This window comes from Apostichopus japonicus, chromosome 5, assembly GCF_037975245.1.
Source record: "Apostichopus japonicus isolate 1M-3 chromosome 5, ASM3797524v1, whole genome shotgun sequence".
NCBI lineage: Eukaryota > Metazoa > Echinodermata > Holothuroidea > Aspidochirotida > Stichopodidae > Apostichopus > Apostichopus japonicus.
The window spans coordinates 17,251,850-17,279,614 of NC_092565.1; the positions used below are offsets into that span (position 1 = coordinate 17,251,850).

Sequence of the window (27,765 nt, forward strand, 5' to 3'; positions counted from 1 at the left end):
TCTAAATAAGAAGACGTTGATAAATTTGATACTTAGTATTTTTTTTTTTTATGTCCGTAGCTTTTAGTCTGGAGATATAGTATCTGTAAAAGGCCATCTTGTCAAATTTCAATTTTACCAAAATGTCAACTGAACAGAAGAGAAATAGAAACACAAGAAGATAGAGAATGTTCTGTTATCTTTGTTATTTTCATTTACCATGCATTTGTTACAAGTTTATAATTGTTTTACATACTGTACAGGTCTGCTGATGGCAAAGCACACCAAATGAACACTGACACATCCTGACATTTGAACCACACCTCTTTGCACCCCCTCACCCACTACCATCATTAACTTTACATCCCATACAAGTAAATGTTTTCCATTAAACAAATGTAAACCAAGATTCAAATCAGACAGACAGTGTTTACACAGTTTAATGTATGCATAATATTAACCTTCCAGTGATAACAGTGAATTAGTTGACCATCAAAGAGGTGATAGGTTTCTATAGGTTAAATGAGTCAATCCCTTCCTCCCCCCCCCCCCCCACAACTGGATGTTCTTCGCAGCTGATAAGAGTGATGGAGAATATATGCTCAAATCTTCAAACATCACAGTATTCACTTCTGGTGTGTAACAGCGTTCAGACAGAGTTCTCCATAATTTCACTCTAAACTTTCTCAAACACTTTACATAAATTGCTTTCTTCCTATCACACTGAAGCTGGTCTTGGGTAATTACACAATGCTTTCATTTAATGGCCTATGGAGATGGTAGTGTCTTGGTATAACATAGCATATAGTAATAGAAGTATGGGAAACTACTGATGTAGATTTGATTCATAGAATGCCAGTTGTTCTTGGTTAGTTAGATTATTAGTCTGCTCTGTAAAAATGGAGAGATGAATGAAATGACCACACAAAAATTCATGCCTAACCTAAGGAAGGGGTGCCATTAATGTACTGCAGGTTGGATAAATATGAAATCTGAACCAGAACTAGACAGTGTAGAGTAAAGTAACAGAAAAAAAAAATTGAAAACGGAAATATGTATAATAAATAGCCACAAAGAGGACAAAATGAATTCTTAAACAATCAAGGATATAATATCTTTTTTTTTTAATCTTAGAACATATATCTTAAACTGAACCACAATTATTCAACCTTTTACTTTAATCTTGCTACTTCAAACTGAGCATAAAATAAATCAAAGTAGATCGTCAAAAATTACTGGATCTTCACCAAAGGCGACTTGAAAATATCCTGCTAGGAACAAAAATTTGGATCCTCTATTAAACTTGCTATATATTCAGCAACACAGACTGTTTGCAGAAGATAAGTAGCTTTTATAATATTGCTTTCTCTCTTTGAATGTAAAATAACTAGTTTTCTCTTTCTAGACACATTAAATGTGGACAATAATATAAATGTATATATATAGACATATTTCAGAATTATAACCAAATTATCATTTGATTGATTCAGCAGAATTGATCTCTGATATGACAAGACAAAAAAAGGAAAGTTAACAATAAATCTTTCTTCAACAGGGATGTAATTTTCACAAGATGGTTATCAACCTCTTACGTTGACTGTTTGGGAATACTGAGTTCCTGCCACTGCAATATCGCTTTTAAAGGATGACTGCAGGTCCGATTTAATTTTGATATGTTCTGGAACATTTATTGTACAAGCTGCTGCTATCAGTTCAGGAAGTATCTCTGTAACTCTTTTAATTTTTATGAGGAATGACCCTTTAAACAGGTGAGGTTCATCAATTGAACAAGACGCAACCCCAACCATCTAGAAATAACTGTCACGTACAACTTCCTTTCCCCAAAACAGCTAAGAAATTCTTATTCCATTCGGGTTGATATCACATAGTTAAGTGTTTCTTAACACATAAGGCTCCTCTTCACACATAAGGCTGGAGACTAGATCAAGTCTTTATGACATCATTGAGCATCACTTGCTTAAATGTTTTTGTTTTTTTTTGTCTTTGTTTATTACAATGGTTGACATTTTCTGTAGTAGAGATTAGTATTGCAATTGCTGAATCTAAAATATCTAACTATAAGTTTGCCCAGAACAATGGTGTTGAATGTCTTCCAAAGGCGTTCTGTTGCTAATATGAAGTTGAAAAAAAACATATTTTGGTTTCAGTTATTAGGATTTATAAAACCATGGCTTAACATTTATATTTGTCATCAGTTTAACCTTAAAGGAGCCTTCCAGGTATTTATCAAAATTTGAAGGTAAATATCTCCAACACCAGAATAGCTAGAGATTGTTTTCTCCTTTCTTTGACTATTATATATCCAGACTAAATTCTGCCTAAACGTTTTCCCTTAAGTCCTTGTATTTCACTCCTTCTTCTTAACTCTATCACTGAAGAGCTAACTGACTTGACAAGAATATTGCCTTCTATAATATATTGTAAGCGTGCATGTAAGCACAAGCCTATTGATTGTATCAAACTCTGTGATTTCACTGTATTGGTTGTAGAAAGAGATGTATTAAATAATCAAAATACGATGTTGGCGAAATGAAAGAGTTTTCTTTGGTCACCAATCAGGGTATATTAAATCCCCCTTCAAAAGTTCTAATGCCATGCCATACTCGGTAATGGTGCATTCAATATCTTACAAAAGATATATTCTCATCTTTTCAATACTGATTTGCTAAGCTATTCCCAAAAGACATGTCTAAAGTTGAATGTCCCATTTTAAATATAATATGCCACAAAACCCCACTTGGATCACTACTTCTAAGAGGCTGAGGACCACAATCTGAAGAAGTGGCCTGTTGTGATTCTGGTTCAACTCTGCCAACCACCTCCTGGGTTTCATTTGCATTATTATCATTCGTTTCCAGAACTTCTGCACTTCTATCTGCAGTTGTCTGGGGTATCCCCTTACTTTTATTCTTCTCCACAACCGTTTTGTTGGAGCAATCAATGTTGGGACCATAATCGGTCTCTTTCCTGGGACCCGCTTCCTGTGATGTTAATGGATGTATTTTGAAATCTCCCTCTTCGTGACTTGGAGTGTTACTCACATGATTATCTAAGTGTCCTACTTGGTTCAGAGTAGTTATATCTCCACCCCTTTTGATGTCCCTTACACTGCAAGAAGGAATATCATCAGGCTCTTCAGATTTTAATTTGTCTTTTGTTTGCATTTCAGATATTCCTGAAGTTACCTTCTCTTCTTCTCGACCTCTAACAAAATGTTCACCTTGTAACCCAACGCCGGGCGTTTCTACCATTTTATCATCTCTTGAATTTTTGACCAAACTGTAAGCTTTCTCATCGTCTTCCACCGATATTGTTGTGGTCTGCTGTCTGTTGTGATCAGTTGCCTCACTTTGACTAATATTTTCTGCATGTTTCTTTTCCCCTCTATCTCCTACATCTCTGATTTGATTTTCAGGGATCGCTGTCATGGTTGTGGCCTCGTTTCTTGGATTCACTGTTGTAGACAGAGGTTGACTGGCTTCAAGCTTAATAGAATCAGATGAACTAGCCTCAGACATAAGGATATCCTCAGATTGACATAGAAAAACGTCAGTGCTAGCCAGGCTTTTTGGGGAACTACTGCTAATATCAACCTCCACCTTGGTTTTGGAATTTTCATGTCCACTGCCTAAGTCATTAGTATCTGAGAAACCGTTGTTGCTGTTTCCCAACTGTACACAGTTCTCCTTCTTGGTAGAGACATCACTTCCTTTCTCTGGAGTTGACTTTGGTGTAAGACGAGGAGGTGATACATTGTCTGTACATGTTTCGGAGGACCGTATATTGCGCATCAGCTCTTTCACAGGCGATGATGGTGGTGTGACACGGCTGACTGGTAAGTTTCCTGATGGAGGTCTGGGTCTTATATTTTCAGCAGCCTCAGCATTCAGTCTCTTTGGAGTTGCACTTGGTGTACGACCAGGTGATACATTCTCCGCACCTGTTTCTGAGGAGCTGGTAGTACCCTTCTGGCCTCGCACAGGCTGTGATTTTGGTGCAACAGGGCTTGATGGTGAACTAACAGACTGTGGTCCTTGTGGAGTATTCTCTGATTTATCAAATTTTACAGTGCCTGCATCATGTTCAGTGCGGTTTCTGTTAGCTTGCTGCGGTGAGGGACCAATGTTACCTGCCATCCCCAGCTTTGATGCAGCAGTTGGTTCTCTCTGCTGCACCAGACTTGTGTTGTTCTGCTGTGGTTCTGAACCATATTTGCAGGCACTATGAGGTTTAGCAGTAGAATTGTTGAATGATGTTTCCATACCAGGCATATTAACTGATGGATATGATGCTTTTGTCTCATAGTTCACCATTGACCTCTTTTGGTTTTTCTCTTCCTGTCTTGCGTGACCCTTACCGGATGTTGCTCTTAGAGGTTCCTTCATCAGATCTCTGCTGGGATCTCTCATTCTGTTGTCAGGTGGTCTATGGGACTGTTGAGGTGGATGGCCCTGGACAGGCATCGGTTGCTTATTAACTGTCTTCATTCCATCACTGTTAAAATGTGTACCTGGGGATGTCCTTGTTGAACTATTCCACTTCTGCAATGCATCACTTTGCTGTGATTCCAAAAATGAAATTAAATCATAAAGTTATTCTACTGGGAGATCATACAATTGACATATCCAGAAGAGAAAGCATTGTAGCAATGATGGCATTTTGTCAAAATGAAGAGGGGCAACTTCAACTTCAATTATTTACTGAAGAAAGTTAAGCTACCATCACAACATTATCAACAAAGCACAACATAGATTACAGAAAGTACCCCTCCACCGCTAGATGCCAGGAGAAATCTCCCCTCCCTGCCCCCCTCCCCGCAGCCCCTCCCCCGCCCCCCACCTGCACACCATGGTAAGTTAAAATGTTTCTTTACATTTAGCTAACTACTAAGAAATAGACACATTTCAAAAAAGGCTATCTGATCAAATTTTCTCTGTGCAGCAAACTCACTCATATCCTTAGAAGGAGTAAGTTTAACCAATTTTTTTCCTATATGAAACAAAAATTGACATTGTATCAGTTATTGTTTGAACAGGGCATTTCTCTGTACAACTCAAAACAATACTATAAGTGCTAACTGCATGTAAAGCTATCAACATTTCACAACACAGATGACGGGATGAACCCTTCTTGAATAGCTAACAGTAAATCACATATTTCTTATCTGATTCCTGTGACGTCCTTTCAAGTCAATTTTAACCAACAAATACAATTTAAATATCCGACAGTCACTCACATCTTTTAGGTCAAGTTTCTGCCTTTTACCTCCTTTCAAATTGTTTTCATAGTGATGATGTTTCTCAATGCTCTGACAGAAATTTTCTTGTTCTTGTTGGGATGATAACTGCCGATTTGAGCCAGCACCATCTTCTTGTGTAATCTAAACATAAAACACATTTATTTAGCTCAATTGTTCATAATACTTTTCACATAGAGGAGTTCAACCTTGTCAACAATTTCTCAAGACCAATTGCTAAGTCGCTACGAAGTTTTGATATCAATAAAAAACCAAAGTACAGTAAACTCATTACAAATGCACTAATTCAATGTTTGCTGCTGAGCAACTTTACTGCTCTAACAATGATGAGAACTTCCTCACAATATTAAGACACCATTTGAAAGTCAATCCTATCCTAGACAGTAATATCCTCAGGACATGACAGGTGGGCGTGGTGGTCAAGGCAGTGGACTGGTGATCTAAGGATTACAGGTTCAAGCCTTGGCCAGATCATTGTGTTGTTTCCTTGGGCTAGGCACTTTATCTCCTTTGCCTCTCTTCATCCAGGTGTATAAATGGGGGGACGAGGTAACTTGTAAATATAGTTTCCTGCGCCGGTTTGTGGCTGCACCTTATGGGAAGTCCCCCGGGGGACACGTAGTTGTTGTGCACTGTGGTGCCCCAGGAGAGATCGATTGAATTGCACACACTTTGGTGTGTAGGTGTGACAAGTTACCAATGACCAAGACTAAGTTGTAAAAGTGCTACAATCTCGATGTAGCAGCGCTATATAAGTGTCTTATATGTATGTATAATATGTAATGTGCCATGACAGCACAGGTCAAAATGTTTATAACCAGAAAGTCAAATGGCTTTGTGATGCCTGGCCATATTTCATATGAGAATATGTAATTTAACAAAGAATACAATATTTGACCCTGGCTATATTCACATGATCAGCAAAGTTTCACCTTTGCCATCTGTTGACCTCTGACCTTCACAGAAATGGTGAGTCTACACACCAAGTATGAATTCATCCATCACAAACTTTTCTTGAGTTAAGAGTGTTATAAGGGTATAAGATACGCACATATCACACATGACATCATCATTGCATAGACTTATTTTGTCCTAGGGCTGGGGGTGGGAAAAAATAAGAAAGTAGTCTTTACTGACAGTACCAGAGCCAGCTATGTGGAAACACAAAACTAGCACATGGCCTTTAAAATGGGTTTCTCAAAATGAGAGAGCAAACATGAGATAGTTAAAAGGTTTTGGCACTTTACCGTCCTCCATCTTACCACCTCCTTAATTTTTGAGACCACGTCAAGCCTTTCAATACTACAAAGTCTCGAAATTAAGTTTCCAAGGTTGGCTTGGGAAGGGTTTTTCTGATACCACCTTTCAACCAAGCGAGCAGAACGATTGTCCAAAGTTGCAAGCCAATTCCTTTCTTCCCAAGTCATACCTGTTGAGAATAAACCAAGGATTAGAGTGTAACAAATATGTTTTGTTGTCATCTTCACCAAACTCAGAACCATATTGTCATTGTGTAACAATTGTAAAACTAAGGACAAAATGGTCAGTAAAACTTCATTTGAAAAAGGCTCCTCCCACCCTCCCCCCTCCCTCTCTCCACAGACATAAATATTCCATATAATTTACTAAATTATTTTCCATTACTACACAGGTGAAATTGCTGCTTACACAGTTCAGAAAATAGAAAATAGAATCCAGTTTGGAATTAATACAGCTAATGGATTCTCTCCTAGTTTAAGTGAAATCATGATTGTTCTCAGGATTTTGCCCATTGGTCCCTATTCATTTATTGGGTATGTGAGGGTCTTAATACTACGATTAACTGTGCTTTAAAGAAAAATAAAATGCCTTTTATTCCAGCTTTATAATCCTATGAGGTAGCCTAGAGGCTTAAATGTAGGTTAGCAACTTGATTGCATTTCTAAGTACATCTTTCATCCCTTACAAGGTTGTACAGTATGAAGCAGGTAGCACAATGTTTCATGTGACATCAAAGAAGTAGTTCTACTTGTCCAAACAAAGATGCTACTGTATTTAACATATGTCACTTTTTTGCCCTTTTACTGACATTATGAAGCAGTTTCTAGAACTTGCATTCATGGGCTAGCTGTGTCACTGGTGTGTTTTGGGTGACACACATGTAACATGCGTGCAGTGTACAGTGCGGAAGGGATGGACGGTGTCCTATGTACACCAGGGGAACTCCCTAGAACAGTGTGTGACCTAGCCTTTGAAACATTTGTACAGCTACCGTCAGAGAGTCCACAAGGGGCTATAAACTGGCAATACTTCTGACAAGTTAATGGTCACAAGTAATTCACCTACAAGTTTTATATGCACCGTAAGTCTAACGTAAAAGTAACGTCTACCCTGAAAGCATAGCAGACTTGAGAAGTCAGTTACATTTGTGGAGAATAAACACAACAAATTACATTACAATATACATAGAGATATCAACAGCCAAGTCAGGTCCTGGGAACGACCGTCTCATCATGCCCATATTTAGTGACTTTCAGTTTACGTTACATATATTATGTATATGAAATATCATTATTCTATATCTTATATCTTGCCTGCCACACCTGTATTGTCCCCAGCTCTCTCATGTACACCCCCGAAACCCCTCATCTGGCCTGCTCTCTGAAAGATACTATTACGAAGATGCAACCAGTTGCATCTTGCAGTTACAAAATACAAATCAGCATACCAAAACAATCAGCTAAGTCTTCCCAGCTGTGGCTGATACCAACATCTTGATCTAACAATCTGAGGGCAGCTCTCACACCAGCTGGCAAATCTGACACTGGAGTGTCTTCCGAGATCGACCTCCGATTAGAGGGTGGTGGTTGGTTCTCTGAGATCCTGTGTGTGGTCTGACACACAGTTGACCGGACAACAGGAGTAGGAGAAAGTAAGCTACCTGTGCCAAACAGAGGGCATAAAACACACAAAATTATCACAGAAAGGTACTGAAAATGTAATGACATCCATCAGCAAGAAATAATGAAGATTGTTTACGAGGAAAATGATATCGTTTGGTATCCTACAGTAAGCGACTCAACCGAATGCAGAAAATCCAGGTTTTGATAAACAATCTCTAGAAACCTCTTAATTGCTCAATTATCCCCTGGGAGGAGACAAAAATATTGCTCTGTTCTCTTATTTATTAAGCTTCCTTTTAAATAAACACTATACACTTCCAAGAAACATGTGCCTTAGGTACCAAATTCACATGTGGGAACCTGTGCTTAAATCCCTGAAAATTCAAGGGAGGTATCTGTGCAAAAGTGTGATTATGACACACATTTGCCAGTTTTCAACCTTTGTGACACATTACTATGTATAGGTTTTACAATGTGAAAGGGGTGGAAACTCCCAAAACACAGGTTGACAACAAAATCTATGACAACCAGTGGCAAGAAATCCAATTTTGTGATAATGTGTGAACTAGCAGAGTTTTCTGTGACACAGAATTCTCCATGTTGTCTATATTGAATTATTTATGAATAAGATTCTCAGGTACAAAAACATATTTTCAAATTTTGTTACATGTGTAAAACCACTGGTTTCCATAAATATTCACATGTTTTAGGAAGACATGGAAAAAAATTATTTTTTTATCTATGGAATTGGGCTCAATAAACACAGGTTTTTGAAGTGTATTCAAGTGTCTTTCCTTTCTGTGTTACCTGACAGCGTAATTGTTAGGGTTTGGTGGCAGTCAATGTTAATTTGACACTCAAATAATGCAACATTCCCGAGGGAAAAGGGGAAGTGATATTTTTGTTGTTAATTTCTGGGTAGTTATATTTTTACCTTCTGGATAGTAGTTCTCAGACATGGGTTCATCAATATTAGAGTTTTCTGGAGGTGTGTAACAGATGAACCAATCCCTAGTAGCTTATCTAGAGATAACATTCAAACACTAGACTTGTGAGTTGTTTACTCAACTTTGTCCCAGTCTCACAACCAATGGCAGTGCAATATTGTTCCTTACTTGAATATTACTCCTACTGTACAGTACTTCATGATTACAGTAGTACACTGAATGAGAGAATAGAAATCATATAATTACGATGAGAGAATATGAATCATATTTTTCCTGGGATATAATCCCATTCTATCCAAGTTAAAGGGACATCATCCCATTCTATCCAAGTTAAAGGGACATCATCCCATTCTATCCAAGTTAAAGGGACATCATCCCATTCTATCCAAGTTAAAGGGACATCATCCCATTCTATCCAAGTTAAAGGGACATTATCCCATTCTATCCAAGTGACAGGGAAATCATCCCATTCTATCCAAGTGACAGGGACATCATCCCATTCTATCCAAGTTAAAGGGACATCATCCCATTCTATCCAAGTTACAGGGACATCATCCCATTCTATCCAAGTTACAGGGACATCAACCCATTCTTTCCAAGTTACAGGGACATTATTGTACTTAAAAAACCAACCTTCTTTATCAGACTTCATCATCTCGAGAATTTCAACAGGACCTATTTCCTCTAAGCCTTCAATAAGTTGGTCATACCATCCTGTCTTCCCTACTAAGCAGGAGCAAAGCTCTCTGTTGGCAGTTGTATCACCTTCGTTGCGAGTGTACCTTCTTATTCTTTGCTGCAAACAGGGAAGCAAAATTGCCATGGTAACCATTATGTTATTCTACTAGCAGAAATCTTCAGAAACAGTTTACTTTGTCTTTGAAATAGCATCGACCACGTTTTAGGTTATAGATCAGGCCCAAATGTCAAAAGACAAGAATTTGCATAAAGTTACATGTTTTATTGCAGGATCTTCCTTCAGAGGCTAACTGAAACTTAAACAGACTAAGAATATATCTATTAACACTCAGATGTACAGACAACCTTTCAAACTATGTGCTTTACCACCTGTAATCTTAGCATTGTTTTGAGCCATTCATACAATGGCAATAAAATCATACATAGTAAGGGTGAATTAGGGACATCTTTGGCATATGCTACAGTTAAATGCTACCATGAGTTATTATATTCTAAACAAGAAGAACTGCCAGCGGTTATGACTTTTTAAGTTTTTACATAATGCGCAAAGTGCCACAGTCAAAGCCACCTCAGAAGGACTTTGTAATTGTCAAGTATACATAAAAAAAATTGCATAAAATTTTGACTTAGCAACCATCATTTCTTTTGCATTTAGCATAATAGAGTATAAAACCTCCTTTACAGCATCATTTGAACCTCAAATTAGCCTATATTTCTTTTCATTGGGGCGAGCAGCGAACGTTTTCATGCCACGGGAAAGAATAAATTATCACCTACTATTCAATTTATTGATGTTACACACAAAAAAATGCATATTTCTCAGAAAATTTTGGGTGACAAAAGCCTTCTAAGTGCCACCATTTTACATGTAGGCATCACCAGGATTAAAAAAAAATTTAATAGGGGAGGGGGACGCCCCCTCCCCTTATACCCTTCCCCAGGACGGCGATTCGTGGCATGGACCAGCATTTGCCTACTCAAGAGTTGGGAGCTATGACTGTGTGATATATTAATTCTGTAGATTTGACTTTTCAGTCGTTTAAAGGCCAGGTAGTTATAAATGTTGTCATCTAAGCACATCACATCAAAGTATTGTTTATACTGTGTCATTGTCTAAGAATTGTTTATACTGTGAAAGCTTCAGCATCCCTTGGGCAGTGTAATTATAATTAATTCCAAGGGGAAAAGAATGGGCCTGCCAGTCACCCTAGATGAAGTGATCATGGTCGTAAGTAAGAGGAAAAGAGGAGTGAGATAGGGACATAAAGGCACAGAGCAGTTTTGACGTAACTGTGAGGAACGTATCAAAGGTACAAATCAAAGGTTAATGGCTTTTGTATTCAAAGCCATCAAACCAAATATTCCTAGAGGAAGGCCAATTGTCGCAAAAGTTTGAGTAAATGCTGTACAGTAAGCTACTCACGATAACATCACTCTTACATACTCTGAAGCTCCCAGAGTGTACTTGTAGGCAACACTAGTTTACCAAACTATAAATTCAGTAATAGAAAAAGCTGCACAGGTAAATACTCGTACCATATCTGATTGTAAGCTGATGCAAGGTAGCTTATCCAATAGGTCACCTGGGGACACCTTATTATTGAAATCAAAGGCAATCTCTCTTAACCTTTTTCTTCGTCTCTTATCCAAGATGTTGTCCATCTCTTCCTGAACCTGTTAAGGACCTGTAGGGAGATGCAGTATATTTTAATTAAAGTTAAGTCTTCCTGAAGTTAGAATAGGGTACCGTAGGTGTGGAAAAGTGTATGATTTGTGTGCTCCATGCAAATTTACTTACCTGTATAATAAAGACAAATTCTGGGTTAGCCATTTGTGGCACCCAAACGTTACAGGGGACCATCATAAACAGTATAGATTCAATAGTTTCTCCTTATGTAAAAGGCAATGACTGCAATTTATAACCATTCCTTGACATTCGACAGGTGGGGGTACGGGGGAAACTCAAATCAGTAGGCCAAAAATGACGTGTGCGATACTTAATACCAAAGAAAGTGTCTAGGAAACTTTCTTGGTCATATCTTTATGAATGCTTGTAACATTGTAAAAGGGCTTGTAGCCTAAAAAGTAGTGAGAAAGTTTGAAGTAGTACAGCAGGCCTCAGAATGCAGGGGCTTTTTTGGGTACAAATGCTAGTGGATTTCCATGTTTGCCATGTGAAGAAAAATGGCACTTGCATTTTGCTGTTAGTAGATCCATATTTGCTTTGTATTAATTCATATAAAATCCCAGTTAGAATTTGATTTTAGCACGTAAATCTTTTTACACACTGGCATTTCTAGCAAGCGACTAAAATTGATAATTAAACTTTTTTTATAGAATAAAGCTACAATTATCAATGTGACTTTGTGACATTCTTTCCAAGCCTTGTCAATGAATGTCATTCCATACACAACCAACCTATTTGAATTTTTCTCCTCTTTTTGGCATAGATCTCAGATACATATTGATCTAATGCTGCAAATATGTGGATAATGAATAAAAAAAAAAACTCATCATCATAACTGAGCTTTAGAGACCTATAGTGCGTACCACATAAGTATATAAGATGCACTTGAATGTTTACTGTGTGCTACCCAAGTAATAACAAAGGGAGACAATGTGATACAATGCCAGGAATCAAAGAAGTTGAGATACAGCATGTACTGTATGAAAGTAAAAACAAATGGTTAGTCAAACATTGCTGTAAATTAGCAAATCTTTGTGCGATTCATCACTAGCATTAAATGTTTGTATGTAAGCTTACTTATATCAGCTAGACTGTTATTTATTGTGTCCAATATACAGTATATCAGAAGAAATATATATCTCCTTTCTAGTCAGATTTCTAGACCTTTCTTATACTGTATAATTTGTCACATTTTGCTTTAAATGAAATAAAATAATTCAAGGTCATCCCCAATTAAGTGAAGGTCTTGTCTATTGGTACGTTTAAGTGCCAATAACAACCGTTATTGTTACGTTAGCATACCAATAAGCATCGATATTCGCACGAACATGCTCGTGCTTATAGACAGTGACTTTGCACATGAAGGCGTACTAATAAGGATTGTTATTTGCAGGAATGTGTATGTGGGTATAGGTAGGCATGTAATGATTAGAAAAGCACTGCCAATAAACATTTATATTCGCACGAACGTGTTCGTACTGAGTAGGAGGGGAAGGTAAACCATGGCCACAACACCAGTGTTGGGTGTGCACGGTCGATTTGCCTTCCCTCACCCCCCCCCTGGCCCCCCTCAAGATTTTGGTCTACGAAAATTTGCTGATTCTCAAAAAATGGTTATCTTTTTCAAAATCAATAGCCAAATCTGTAAAATATGAGAGAAATAAGAGATGTGATCAATTCTGGAAAAATTCAGAAAAATAATTAAAGATTTTGCTGGAATATTTCAGAAGAGATTTGTTGCAAACGGAATATGATGAATTTAATTCATCTACAGTAGTCGCTTGTTTGCTGCTACAACCGTTTTGGAATCCTTTATTACAAAAATAGAACAAGAGCATCAATGACGCAGTATCTCAATACGGGAAGTTCTAATTTCGATTCCTAGTTTCTTATCTTTGCTGTCTCTACAATTATCTATATCAATATATATAATATTTTTGGTCTTGTATATACGTAGTTTGACGTCAATGACAACAGTCAAATAAGAAGAGGCGAACAACTCGACCATATTCTTGATGCCTGCCTTGAGAAAGCTAGGCCTATCGACCTACTGTAGGTTACTGTAGACTGTAGTGGTGACTACCATCAAAACTGTGTACACTTCCAATTATCAAAACAACCCACATTTTTCCATCTCAATAATTTTGACATGAAGATTTCTTGGATTTATGACTTGGAAAAAATAATGTGTACACATATGTAGAATATAAGTTTTAAATTGAAAGTGATGGATGGCCTCCTCCTCCCCTAATACTCACCCCAGTTCCTCTCCATTTTAGTATTTTCTTTTAATTCTTTGTATATTTGATGTCAAACATCACAGGTTCAAAAGAAAGTAGTTTCTTATAACCTTATTATATCCTTATAAATAAAACATAACCTTATCCAATTTTTATAGTCTTATAAAAGTTGTGATGCTATGGCCGGCTCCTCTTTTATACATACTCCAGTGAAAATAAAATGTGATAGATTATAATTTTTGTTTTTAATTCTTTTTGGGGGGGGGGGTTAAAGAAATATACCAAACAAGCTGTTAATTCATAATGATGCTTCATTCTAGAAATGCACAATATACATGCACTCTATTCCAAATGAATAGTTGTTGTATTATCCCATTAACATTATATTAAATTTATGGAGTCACAGTTAATATATAAGTTGGAAACTTAACTTAAAAATTAAAACACACTGTAAGGCAATCAAACAAACTTACTTTACCCTGGCCCAAAACTGCCTGAACAGCACCAGTACATGTACAATGCTAATGTGGCTATTACTAAATGAAGGCCTAATATAGAATGCATTAGGCCTAGCCTAAACTTGTAGCCTTCAGCAGCACAACAAAGTGTATACGTTGTAATGTTACCGACCAGGTAATATGTTGTTCAATGTCCAAATAAAGACAGAAATACTTCTATAAAGAATTACAGAAATGTATTGAGAGGTTAACACTCGGAAGGCCAGATCGCAAGAAGCCGATCCTTGAACATACAGGCTATGCACCAAACAGTAATGATGTTGGTGCGCGACATATAAAGTAGCTCTTAAACGTATAGCTTAATAATGTCACATACGTAATTATACAAAATACCTGATGGGCAATCAAACAAACTTATCATGACTCTTGCTCTGAAAAACTACCTGAACAACAGAACAATCCTTAAATTGATATTACTAAAACCATGGAGCTATAAACAGACGAAGTCCTAATATAAATTAAATGCACAACAATGTGTATATGGAATTAGTGTGCAATACACGACCAGTACCAACATCTCACAACAGTACAGTAAATTGGTCGTGAGGGTGACCATTTTCGTATATATCTAACATGTAGCTGCCATGAGGCATAGCCAATCTGCTACAAACCAGACTTGGAGGCGGGGCTTGAGTCATAGCCAATCTGCTACACAAGACTTGGAGGCGGGGCTTAATCATCAAAAACAATGAAACAAACAAGTTTTGGAGCGTGTGCAAGAAGGCCTTATTTCAACTGTTTTTCAGAGTGATTTGGCCAAATTTGGACATAAATCGGTGAAAAAGTCATAGAATGAGATACAATTCTGGAATAAAAAATAGTAACTTTTGTTGGCCTATATGATATGTTGGCCTATATGAAATTCCAGAGAAGGAGAACTTTGTATAAAGACGCTGAAAATTTTTAAGAGAAGAGAGAGTCCCACTTACTGTTACAATATCTCTATACATGTAATGTATTGAGATAAAAAGTATCTGCAGATATACTTTGAACATAACCCTGGATCCCCATAGTTATCAAATTCCTGTTCCATTGTTATGCACTGCTGTGTTATTGTCCATCGATGTCCTGTTAATCCCTCCCGACCAACACATATCGGGACAGTTCATTGTTTACATCAACCACGGGCGCTGATTGGTCAAGTTACATGAGTGCGAATAGTCAACGTTATTCGCACAATTACGTTCGTGCGAATAGCCACAAAGTTAAGTGAATTCCAGAATCCAGATATATATAAATGAGAAGCACAACCATCTAACATTTGGCCTAGCCAAAGCATTGAATAGTCAGTGCTATATTGTCTAAAATCCAAATAGCAGGCCAGACAGGCTAAAAGTTAGTGATAGGCCTATATAAATACTGATTTCATTGACTCAATCACTGAATAAATACTGTGTGGTGTGTGATGTTCACAAACCAATGATTTTATGTTAGGCTTGCTACAACAAAGTGCATAGGTTACGTTTTTTCATTATACAGGGCTATCTGCAACTTAGGCTTGGCTTGACTTAGTGTAACTTCTGTAAGGGCCTAACATTACCTGTTTCGAGAAATACATAACCTGTTACCTTTGTGTGTATTTTGATTCTTTCAAGGTTACTGATGTTCAAAGGATGTACTTGAAATATCTGTTGAGCTACTGTCGCATATCCCTAAATTTACTTCTGATACTGGTAAGGAACTAGGGCCTAACAGCGGCATAACGCTACTTTATTTTGCGTTACACAATTTTCCTATAATTGTTCGCACATTGCACAATTACAATTTACAGTCCGTTTGACACAAGTTTACTGTTAGTACTAATCAGGCCTACTGTAGGCTAGGCCAAAACTTATTGTAGTTACTAGCCTACCGAAGCGTTAGGAATACAATTATCATATGTTACGAGAACCAACTAATTAAGACTGGTTTCTATGTCTTGCTCTCCTTTCTAATTCGAAACATTGATTTTTGCAAACATGTCTTTACTTTAAAATTCTTTCAAAGATTACTGCGTTCTGGAGCTATGGTGCAACCTGGTTCACACCAGGTTTAATGTTACGGCTGAGGTTAGTTCCAAGGTGTTTCGACAACACAGCTAGTTGACCTCTAACGTCACCTCCGTTTCAGATTCGCTGATCGTATTGTGGTGTTTTGGGATGTGTTGGGAATACTGTACTAACTGTTTGCCTATGTAAGCGAAACCCTCAGATCTAGGCCCTAGGTAAAGATGGTACACGAAACACTCAGTGCGCTGTACCAGGTGTCTGAATCACTGTCTGTGATGTGGTGTCGAAACACCCTGCATGGAATTCCAAGTGTTTGAATCACTGTGTCCTGGTAAGTGAAATCCTCAGAATGTGATACCAAGTTTTGTTGTCGAAACACCCTGAAACTAGCCTCAACTCGCTTGACTTTTAACCTCTAGCCCGTAACAGTTGACACAATTTCCTCATAATAAACCAAACGTCTAATTTACTTCCTAAAATTTGTACATTTTGTAGCACAAACACACAGCAGGGGGGTTTGACATTTGAGAGCGGGGGCGTTCGGCCCCTAGCTGCAACCTCCTCTGGTTACGCCACTGGTGGAAGCATAGTATCAATGCAAGCCGCCCCATCCCCCTTGCGCAACTCACTGGTATCCATTATGAAAAGAAATGGCTATAAATTCTTTTTAATTCCTCGCTTTATCAAGGTAATATTACCGGTAGTAATATTTGTCTTACCAAGTGCTATTATAGACCTAATAGTTTCGGTCTCGCAGACCTCGGTCTCGAAGATCTTCGGTGTGGCGGACCTTTTTAATTTCGGTCTCGCGGACCTTCGGTCTCGCAGACCTCGCAGATCCTCAAAAAGAACAGTAAATTCAGGAAAAATTTTACAAATACTTCTAGCATCGGTAAAGACAATCTTCAGCTTATCCCTGTAAGTGTAACAAGGTGTAGCCTACCTTAGCATGCCTCCTGATATTGTTAGAAATGACTTACCTTCCTTTCAAAACACCTATAAGCACCTCCACTAGAAATATAATCCTTAAAAAATTTATGCCTGCCCCCATCGACCCCCAATTTCGTTTTAAACATAGCTGTTCAACAGAGTAATTCACCAACCATTAGGCTAACCAGGGGCGGATCCAGGATTTTGAGAAAGGGGGGCCGACATCCCGATGGTAGCACTTTAGTGATCTGCGTCCTGGGGGAGGGGTCTAGGGGAGGGGCCCCCTCCCCCTTGGAAATTTTTGGTTAATTGTGAGTGCTTGGATGCAAAATGGTGAAACATTTCGCCAAAAACTAGAAAAACCAGAAACGTTGCAGACACGCTTTTTTGTGCACATATTTTTTCTCGATAGACACATATTTAAGAACGCTCAACAGTGCATGTACAATGGATACACTATTATTGCGTCGATTCGTTTTTTCTTTTGCGAGAAAATTATGACGCCAGATTCACCCCAAGAAAAAACATAAAACAAGATATGTTCAATGAGATAATTATGATATACTTATTAATGAAAGGGGGGTGTAGGCGGTTTTACACTATCTACGCAACGTAGTCGCCAAGAACCTGAAGTATTTTTAAGGGAGGGCCCGATAATAAGCGGAAACGGATCACCGACCGAAAAAACATCGGAATTTGTGGACTATTTCTTGCTTCCTATTCAGGGGCGTAGCGAAGGGTTTTTTGTTGGGGGGGGGGTGTGGAGAATTTGATTTGCCGACGGATCTGGAAGAAGTGACTGAAATGGGGGAGGGGTATAAGGGGAGGGGGTCTACCCCTCCCCTTTGGAAAATTTTTAGTTTTGAAACGTCCTTAGATGCAATCTGGTGCATATTTTAAGTCAAATTTGATTTGCCGACGGATCTGGAAGTGGTGACTGGAATGGGGGAGGGGTCTAAGGGTAGGGGGTCTACCCCTCCCCTTTGTAAATTTTTTAGTTTTGAAACGTCCTTAGATGCAATCTGGTGCATATTTTAAGTCAAATTTGGCACCGTAGAATTTCCATTTCGATATTATTTTTGTGGCAGTCGGCAGAAGAAGAATTAATTGGGACCAATTATCGAACTGTGTTTTCTCTTTCTCCGATCGTTGAAATAGTGAAACTTCATGATGAAAATGTTCAGAAAACTTTCCGGTAATGAGGAAAAACAACATTCATTGATATACAAGCGAGAAACGTTAAAAATTGTGTACAATTCGTGAGCCGTGTCCTTAAGTTTTCAACGGAGAACGAATGACATCTGCGATGACGTCATTCTGAACAGAGGATAATAACAACACGTTGTCACACGATAGCACGACTCATGGGCTACGGCCTATACGGAAGCCTTTAATTCCATTTCTTTCACTGAGTTGCCGGCGATTCTGGCACTCGTCTAGCTGAGCCTGGCTACAGTAGCTATACTGACGGCCGTGACATTATCAGTTATTTGCCGAGAGGTTTTTAACTTGCAGGCGTCGGGTGATTGGATTGGTGAATGAGTTTATCAGATGAAGAACTGGAAAATCAAAATAACCGATAAAGGAGCTCTCGTTCTCCTTTTCTCTATTCAGCTTTCCTTCTTCTTCCCCTTCCGCTCTCTTCACCTTTTCTCCTTTTGCCGACAGACCCAAAATTTGCCGACAGCGACCAAATTATTATATACACCCCTCACACCCCCCCCCCCCCGCTCGCTACGCCCTGCACGCGGAATTATCCAAACTGTTTCCAAAAGAACCGATGCTAGCCTATACAAAAGGGCCCAAAATCTCAAAGGTTTACTTGTTAACTCAAGGTTTCATACTAACGAAGAATCAGCTGACTCTCAAGGTTCACACGAAGCTCTTTTAGATGCTCTTATAGCTGCACTATGAGTCCATAAAAACTCGTGCACAGAAAATAGATGCATTTTGAGAACGAGACGCCCAGGCCGAATATAAAATATTCAAAGGCTACTACTGATGAAGCTCCTTCTATAAAGTTTGAGAGCAGAAACCGGTCTAGTTGGTCATAAGAACCTACACTAGTCTCTCCTACTATTAACAGTACACTCAATTCACCTAAAAGGTGCAATTATGTTTCACCACGAGGAGCATGCTATAAGTTCATGTTCCTTGGGCCCTCCCTTAAAAATACTTCAGGTTCTTGGCGACTATACGTTGCCTTAGATCCTTGGTTTTCAACCTTTTTTCGATCACGAGCCCAATTCGTCTTCCGAGCCGTCCTCGCGAGCCCATACCCTACCCTGCAAAGTTATCAACTTCATAAAATCAATTTCACAGCGTTTATTAGTGTATTCTTGACACAAGTGACCCGGGGACTCAATCAGAGCTATGTATGTTCCTCCGTGATCAGATGACAGGTACTGCCCAATTAGAGCCTATCTCAAAGATTTCTTGCAACCCTCAATGGTACACTGGTTTCATAAGAAATGGGTGACCGTTATTACTATCAGAATAATGCAGAAAAATGGAGATGAACAATGCAATAAAAAAGCAGCAAAACCGTTTGACGTGTGCATATGAGGCCCAGTAGTATTAAAGGAGATATATTTCGAATCGGTGAGGTAATTTCTATTTATTGAAAACAAATTAAGAAATAAAGAGAACGTAATAATACTTTGTGTATTGACAATAGAACGGGAGAACTGTAGAAGTGTCGGACTGTATAGATATCACGCTGTATAAGTTATTCCAATTATTGCTCATATTCGAGGCAGAATAGGTCAAAGATCCGAAGAAAAAAGTGGATCATATTTGTCTACACTTGTAAAAATTGCGATAATTCGAAGGAAAGGGCTGTAGTAGAATCCTTCTATTTTCAATACAATTAACCGTTAATTGTATTGAAAATAGAAGGATTCTACTACAGCCCTTTCCTTCGAATTATCGCAATTTTTACAAGTGTAGACAAATATGATCCACTTTTTTTCTTCGGATCTTTGACCTATTATTAACCGATAATTAGAAGATTGATCGATCAATGGCTAGTCGTATAAAGGCATGTTAGTACTAAATTATTCTCTATAGAAATCGCGCAATACTTGCTGCGTGCACTGGGAAGAGCTGGGTTCGATTGAGCAAGGCTTCCACACATCATAACCTTGGTAAATACGTAATACGTAGTGTGCAGTGGTTGGTGGGAGTCACCGAATTCTCTTATACTAGTCTTATAGGGTTATAGGGTTGAGTAAATTTTACCCGTTGTACAAGGTTTCATCGATGAGGCTTCCTAAGAAACATCATCATGTGCCTTCGCCACCAGCCCCCAAAAATGCCACAATTTTTAATCATTACTGGGGCAATGCTCGCGAGCCCACAAAATCGGCTTCGCGGGCCCAAATGGGCCCGCGAGCCCAAGGTTGAAAACCACGGCCTTAGATAGTGTAAAACCGCCTACACCCCGTTTCATTCAGATAATTATGATATACTTGCTAACTGTGCATTGATTTTCCCTGACAGTAATAGTCAGCACTATAGTACTGAGCCGTATCTAATTAATACGTAATGTCGCGTAGGCCTGGTAATTGCCTTATAGTTTCAAATTTGGAATAAAAACGATCGCGTTTCAGGGAAGAGCAGCTGGATATATATTAGGCTTTTCTTTCACCAAGTTATGCCTTTTAGGAATTTGAAGTACTCCCACATAAAAAACGCAACTGATTTCTAAAAGGGGGGGGCGGGGCCGGGTCGCCCCCCCCTGGATCCTCCCCTGCTAACGGTTATGCCGTTACAGTACCTTAGGCTATGTCTTGGGGGCTAAGCTGCGTCAGCTACAACCTGCAACAAAGCCTGGCTCATATAATTTTCTAAAACGTTCAAAGTTCAAGTCAAGAGAATACACTAGTCCAGGCTTCAAACCCATGCTGCCCAGTTGCCGTCATCTGCAGGTCAGGGACGTCTTAACGCATGGGCCCACTGGGCCCTGGCCCAGGGCCCCGCGATGTCAGGGGCCCCGCAATCACAGTAACCCCGTGTCTTAATCTGGGAGGAAAACTTATTGAATAGGCCATTATGCCTGATTGAATTCGATACTTGACAACTTGTGACGAGAGTTGGTGAAACACTTGAGAGTTTGACATTAAATATTCAAATCTGAGTTGGCAACCCTGGAATATACAATGCCCCGAAGGCTTACACAGAGAAACTGTTACTCCGTAACTATAAGAAAGAGGAAATTGCCTCAGCCACGAAAGGCATAAAATTTGAAAACCGTGGGCAATACCTCACTACCAAACCTAAACAAAAGTAACCACCACTTGTGTTCAAGCTCACCTTTACACCCCATATCAAAACCACGCATTTGAAAAAAACACTTTAGAAACATTGGCACTTAATCTCGCAACACGCAACAATTATCCAAACTGTTTCCAAAAGAACCGATTCTAGCCTACAATAGGGCCCAAAATCTCAAAGATTTACTTGTTAACTCAAGGTTTCGTACTAACGAAGAATCAGCTGACTCTCAAGGTTCACACGAAGCTCTTTTAGATGCTCTTATAGCTGCACCATGAGTCCATAAAAACTTGTGCACAGAAAATAGATGCATTTTGAGAATGAGACGCCCAGGCCGAATATAAAATATTCAAAGGCTACTACTGATGAAGCTCCTCCTATGAAGTTTGAAAGCAGAAACCGGTCCAGTTGGTCATAAGAACCTACGCTAGTCTCTCCTACTATTAACAGTACACTCAATTCACCTAATAGGTGCAATTATGTTTCACCATGAGGAGCATGCTATAAGTTCATGTTCCTCGGGCCCTCCCTTAAAAATACTTCATGTTCTTGGCGACTACGTTGCGTTAGATAGTGTAAAACCGCCTACACCTCCCTCTCAGTTGAAAGACTAAACACAAGGGTGTTACAAATGGTAAGTCCAGTATTGTTAGGGAAGGGATGGAGGGCAACTGGAAGATTTCTCTTCTATAATGTATTTCATTTTTTAGATATATCACGTATGCTATTCAGCTAAAGTTTTATGCTTTATGCGCGACATAGGGAGGGGTGGTAAATGCAGGTGTAGCAGTACAAACTGTCGCAAATATTCCATATTCAGGATAAACTGTCCCGGTCCCACAGGACAGTTTATACTGGATTTACCAGTACGTTTGGTCTCCCCGGACCTATTGTACAAGGCCAGTTGGTACAGACTGTCTCCCCAGACAGAATATGCTATGGTTACACGGAGGGGGACATTATTTGACGGTCATATATTTTGTTGTAAATTGTGTCCCCCTGAACACAATGTCCGCCGTAGCATGTACGTCCGAGTAGCAAAAATTTAATTAGTAATGGACTCTGGCAGTATCCGTATTATTAGCAAATTGTCGCATTTCGGCTTCCGTATATTTAGCAGTAAAGTCGTGCGACAACTAAAAACGGAAAAGCTAGCAGAAAACGTGAGACAAATTGCGGATATTCTAAGAGATGAGAGCTATCCAAGTGGGTTTACAAGAATAAAACAGAGAAGAATCTTACGGAGACAAAGTCAGTCTTTCAGACTGGCTGAAAATGGAACTCTTGCGTACCGAAATTGAAGGAAAGTGTTGCTATCTAGGGCTACTCAACTCGCCCAAATCGAAGCAGCTCACACTGACTAGTGACATCTATAAGGTAATGTCTGTAACTTACAGTATAGGATACACAGTATGCCTTTGGTTGTTAAATGGCGAACGGCCATTCCACAGTTAAACTATAACCAGGCCTCTAGGACCTTTTTGGTGAACAAATCATGATATTCTTTTACCACGTTTGGTTAGTTGTAAAAACTCATTCGCAAAAGTCAAGCAATTGCTTGTGCAACATTATAATCAGTTGTATGCTTGAGCAAAGTTATTAGGGCCTATTTCTTTTCGTTTTGTTTACCCAATTGTTTACCCAAACAAATTTTTGTGACAATTATTATAAATTTCCACCTTTAATCGCCCTGCCTATCATAAAAGATAACAACAGATTACTAAAGCTTAGAGAACTAGTCTGGTTTGCATGCATGGGACACTATAAAATGCAATTATTGGACTATAGCATATAGCCGAGCCTACTTCTAGAGGAAAGTGGCACTAATACTGTACATAATAAATTCACGTTCATTAATTTTGGTTGGTAAGAACAGATATATTATTGAAGGCCTGATAGTACTTTTTTTAGGTGTGGCATATTCTCTACATGCCAAACCTCACTGCAGAAGAAAACTTCTTAAATATCTATAGATCCCAATTGTGGCCAAGCAATGTGTACAATAATGGGAATATTCCATTTCAAACACTGATATAGAGTTGTAATTCAATTTTAAGGCACTTCAGCTAGAACTACCAATTCTGCAGCCCATATATTTGTGTGTGTTTGTTTGTTTGTGTTTTTTTTTGGGGTGGGGGCAAAAACATGATATCTCCTTTGATCATGAATTTTCTTATCTCTTTGAAGGTGTTCATCTTTGCATAGATAAACCAGACAACAGACTATGTCTATTGTCTAGATTCTATTGGAAAACTATCAACGATGATGTAACAAGTTATGTTCAACAGGATGTCAAAGCGTCATTGTCATGTAGACCTACGAACAAGTCTCCATAGCATTCCTGTAACTGGATTATGGAAACAGGTAAATATTCAATCTGTTTTAATTGCACAGGATGTCCGCAGTATGCAGTGAAGGTTTAGTTTAGTTAATGTCATTCTTTCTGGACAAATTAAACATTTACAAGTTTAACGGTAGTCTGTATTGGCCCTAAATTTTGGCCACTTTAGTTGCTAGAAGTTTTCAAAAAGTACTTTTCTGGGGGTAATAACCCTTTAAATTGTGCTCAGACATTCTAAATGATGACACAAGATGATTGAATGTCCCAGTGAGGTAAATTTCCTTCAGGGATATAAACATACTTACAGAATTTTGTCCAAAGTGAAAATTTGGCATATTTAGGGCCCATACAGCAAACCTTTAAGCCACACTCTGGCCTAACTGCAGAGCAACCATCAATATAGGCATGTTGCCGCATGTAATTGTAAGTTGCAAAAAGTGGCGTATCATTTTACTGGTTTAGTGGTTGAAGCGATTGTAAATATATGGTACAGTATGGTGTAAGTTACATTTTCATATTTGCAAGGTAAAAATAATTGGCCTAAATCCACCAACACCCTGTTTCGATCAGATATCCCACTGTTTTTATCTAGATCTGTGTACAGCATGAAGCAATGGAATAGAACAACAGTCAAGGCAAAGCCTGCAACTTGTAAAAAAAAATTAAATTAGCACCTAAATGCTGTCTTCTTTCTTAACAGGTTGGTGTTGATCTTATTGGTCCTCTACCAGTGACAGCTGCCAATCGACTGTACATGATAACACTGTCTGACTTCTATTCAAAGTGGCCTGAGACAGGCTAAGGCAGTGCCTGACAAGACTGCAGCATCAACTTCTTATTTCATTACTGATGTGATGATGAGGTAAGCATGTCTTAAAAAGTGAACAATTTTCTGTAGTTAGTAACTAGTTCCAATATGAATGGCATCATATCTGTTATTTGTACCATGCAAATAACTTGTAGTGCATGGCAGATTCTATTCTATTCTATTTCCAAATAGGTATTAAGCTTATACAGAAAGGTCACGAAGGTAGGTGAGAACCGAGAAAGTGTACTGTAAATCTTTGCAGGTTAAGTCCCCATTAACAAGTTTATATGTAAGTAGTTTTTGTTCCTATATTTACTTGCAAAGGTTCCACCTCTGGTTTTTAAGTAGCATATAGCCTGACAATTGTCGTCATTTAATTTACATCCCCAAAAAGTGATTTTGGCTGGACATGTTTCACTGCAGCAGACACAGTTTATTTGTTCAAACAAATGATGAGTAAATAATTAAGACCACATTCCACAGCTAGACACCACCTTTTGTGTGTTGTTTTTCAAAAAGGTGTTGGACAGTTTGATATTGTAACCACAGGGAACTTTTCTGTTTAGAAAGTGTGAACTTATTACTAATTGGCTGTTTTGACAGGAACTTCGACAAGATAAGATAGATAATGTATCAACTGAGTTTTGGTACCATTTCTCTGTTAGGTCCGTTGTGGAAAATTGCTAAATGTGTTTGTGTGTATAGTGGGGGGATATTTCCTGAAACCTGGGAGAGGGACCCTCTGTTTTGGCAAAATAGGGCAATGTTTAGGTCTCTTGACGCAAAATGATGTATAATAGTACATTTTACCATAATAATGGTTAGCTAGCATTATTTGGTTTTGCATTTGGGTCATAGAGAGGGTGTTTTGAACCCCCATGGATCCTGATTCAGGATAATTAATGTTTGATCGGCATTAAACAGTCATGCCATGCACACATACATCAATAGAGCACCAAAAGGCATCAAACTTCTGTTGTATCCTAGCTTAAGCTAATTTGATAAATTTCTGATATTAAATTTCATTAATATGTCACAAATGTTGTATTGGCTCATGTGGTTAAAACTTTTCAGGTTTGGTAGTGAACTGTACAATATAGCGCCAAAATTATGACATGCAATCTCCAATTAAAAAAATGGACCCAGTATTCCCATAAACATGTAAGTGTCACAATAAAAGATCATCCAATTAACTCAATGCCTAAGCATAGTTCAGTTGTACACTATACAGTCTACACTTAACCAATATGGTGAATGTTAATTATCTTTGTAGTGGAGCTTACACATAACCTTTCAAGATGATAATTTATTTTATATATGACTTACAGTGTGGCATTCACTACTCATAATATTGCTTTCAACTTTTATTTTGCTCAGATTTGGTTGTACTGATATCTCATCTCTGACCACCAATGGAGGGAGTATGTATGAAGTTAACAGAAGACATGTCTAGACGATTTTCTTAGCAGTTAACTTGTTACCGACAATAATCTTGTCTTTCACTCTAACATATCATGAGAGAAAACTTTGTCGGCTGCTATATGTTTAAGCAAAGAGAGGCCATTGACTTTTCACTGCCAGTCGTTCGGTGGAAATCCATATATTTGCAGGTCAAGTTGAAGGGTTGTGACGCTTGAAATTCTTTATCACCTCATTACTTCATTAAATAACAAATACGAAGGCGTGTTTCTTGGTTCTGGAAAATGTGTTCAAGATAAGTTCTCATAGTAAAACATATAACTGACCATATTCTGCTTCCTGTTGTAACTTTTGCTGTTATGGATTTCTGTGTAAGTCTTAACGAAAAACCTGTTGGATACATGAGAATCAGCTATTTTATTTTGTAATTTACAATCAAGATTTAACTTTTGACGGTATCAAGTTGCACATTAAAGCATTTTATCTTACTGTCTGTGGAAAGCAGTTCAAGGGGGGGGGGGGGGGATTCTAATAGGGAAACTTCTGCATGGTTTTATTGAGGTCTTTACCAAACTCTAAAGAGGATTTTCTTCATGTGGATTATGAGAGTTTCAAGTACATATTGTTTGAAGAAGAGTGACAGTAGTATATCATTCTAACCAAGCAATACCTCCCTGCTTGAAGGATGCTCTAGAAAGCATGGATTATCTTTAGTTGCATCAGAGCTACAAAGGGAGAGTCATCATTCCAGTTAAATTTCCCCATGCAGGGGGTAGGAAGTGAGGGTGGGCACACAACATCAGAGGGACATTTTCTCATTCCACAACCACCACTCGTTATGCTATAAACCGATACACACCGGCCATATCACTTAAATATATATGATGTGTTAGTATGTTATCAATACTATTTATTGAGATTGTTTATTGTTAACCTTGCTATAAAAAGATATGGGATGCCATTTTAAAAATAGTATGTACAGACAGTGCCCCCCCCCCCCCCGGCTCCTGGCTCCCTGATCCCATGTATAATCATTTTTCACTCTTTGCCCAGTCTGATATAGATTCAGAATATTGTGTTTGTGCATGACTATCATCCAATTTCATGTTTTGATTTTTACTATATTAACTTTCTTTAAACAAACTTTTCTCTACAAGAATGACATATTTAAAGTGTGAGAAACATGATGAGACAACAAATCTAGCATATTGCATCCTGCTCTGTCCTATTTGCTTTATTCTTTCCCTTGTTTGGCTTTGTTTTGTTTCCTGTATGTTTTGCAGCTCTTTTGAAGAGAATATTGTCTAATACATCTTTTCTAATTTGAACCACTTTTGTCCAATAAGAAACCTTCATAATAAGAAACAACAAACCTTTATCACTGGAATTGCCTGGAATGCCATTTGTCTATACAAATGAAGATTTGCTTCGCGCATGGCCATCACAACGGGCTTAGGGGGCAGGGGTGGGGGAATGTCCTTCCACCCTGTTGAGAGGGAGAAAACCTTGACTCGACGATTGAGTGACAAAAATAAGGAACGGTTAAAAAGTAAACAATAAAGTAGTAATGAAAGTCAATAAATAGGTGTCAAGCCCATACGGAGAGGGTTGGGGCAGTGTTGACATTTTCAAGGTCAGAGAAGTATCTTCCAGCTAATTCACGGTTGTTATTAGCAAACAAAAATATTTTGGAACTCATCACAGATAGGTCACAGACTTAAGAAGACCCCTCCCCAGGACACAAATTCGATAACTTACCATCCCAACTCCCCCC

At 38.4% G+C, this 27,765-nt stretch overlaps 1 protein-coding gene and 1 long non-coding RNA gene across 7 annotated transcripts; one reads left to right on the forward strand and one right to left on the reverse strand.

Annotated features, from left to right (window-relative positions):
* Window positions 1–161: 161 nt before the first annotated feature.
* Window positions 162–16,344, reverse strand: LOC139967873 (uncharacterized). 6 transcript variants are annotated; one of them, XM_071972042.1, is made up of 7 exons: window positions 16,199–16,344; window positions 11,322–11,470; window positions 9,720–9,882; window positions 7,965–8,177; window positions 6,520–6,686; window positions 5,237–5,380; window positions 162–4,559 (listed from the first exon to the last, which is right to left on the reverse strand). In XM_071972042.1, exons 2-7 carry the CDS (start codon window positions 11,445–11,447, stop codon window positions 2,652–2,654), a joined length of 2,721 nt encoding a protein of 906 aa, XP_071828143.1. In that variant the 5' UTR covers window positions 11,448–11,470; window positions 16,199–16,344; the 3' UTR covers window positions 162–2,651. The 6 variants fall into 6 exon arrangements, with proteins under 6 accessions (XP_071828143.1, XP_071828137.1, XP_071828139.1 ...); XM_071972036.1 differs by having other exon boundaries at window positions 6,505–6,686; XM_071972038.1 differs by having other exon boundaries at window positions 6,505–6,686; window positions 16,079–16,201.
* A 5,896-nt stretch (window positions 16,345–22,240) lies between these two features.
* LOC139967872 (uncharacterized) lies at window positions 22,241–27,194 on the forward strand. The gene is made up of 4 exons (XR_011793173.1): window positions 22,241–22,800; window positions 23,611–23,787; window positions 24,465–24,626; window positions 25,950–27,194. It is a non-coding gene; the product is annotated as an uncharacterized lncRNA (long non-coding RNA).
* The last annotated feature ends 571 nt before the right edge of the window (window positions 27,195–27,765 follow it).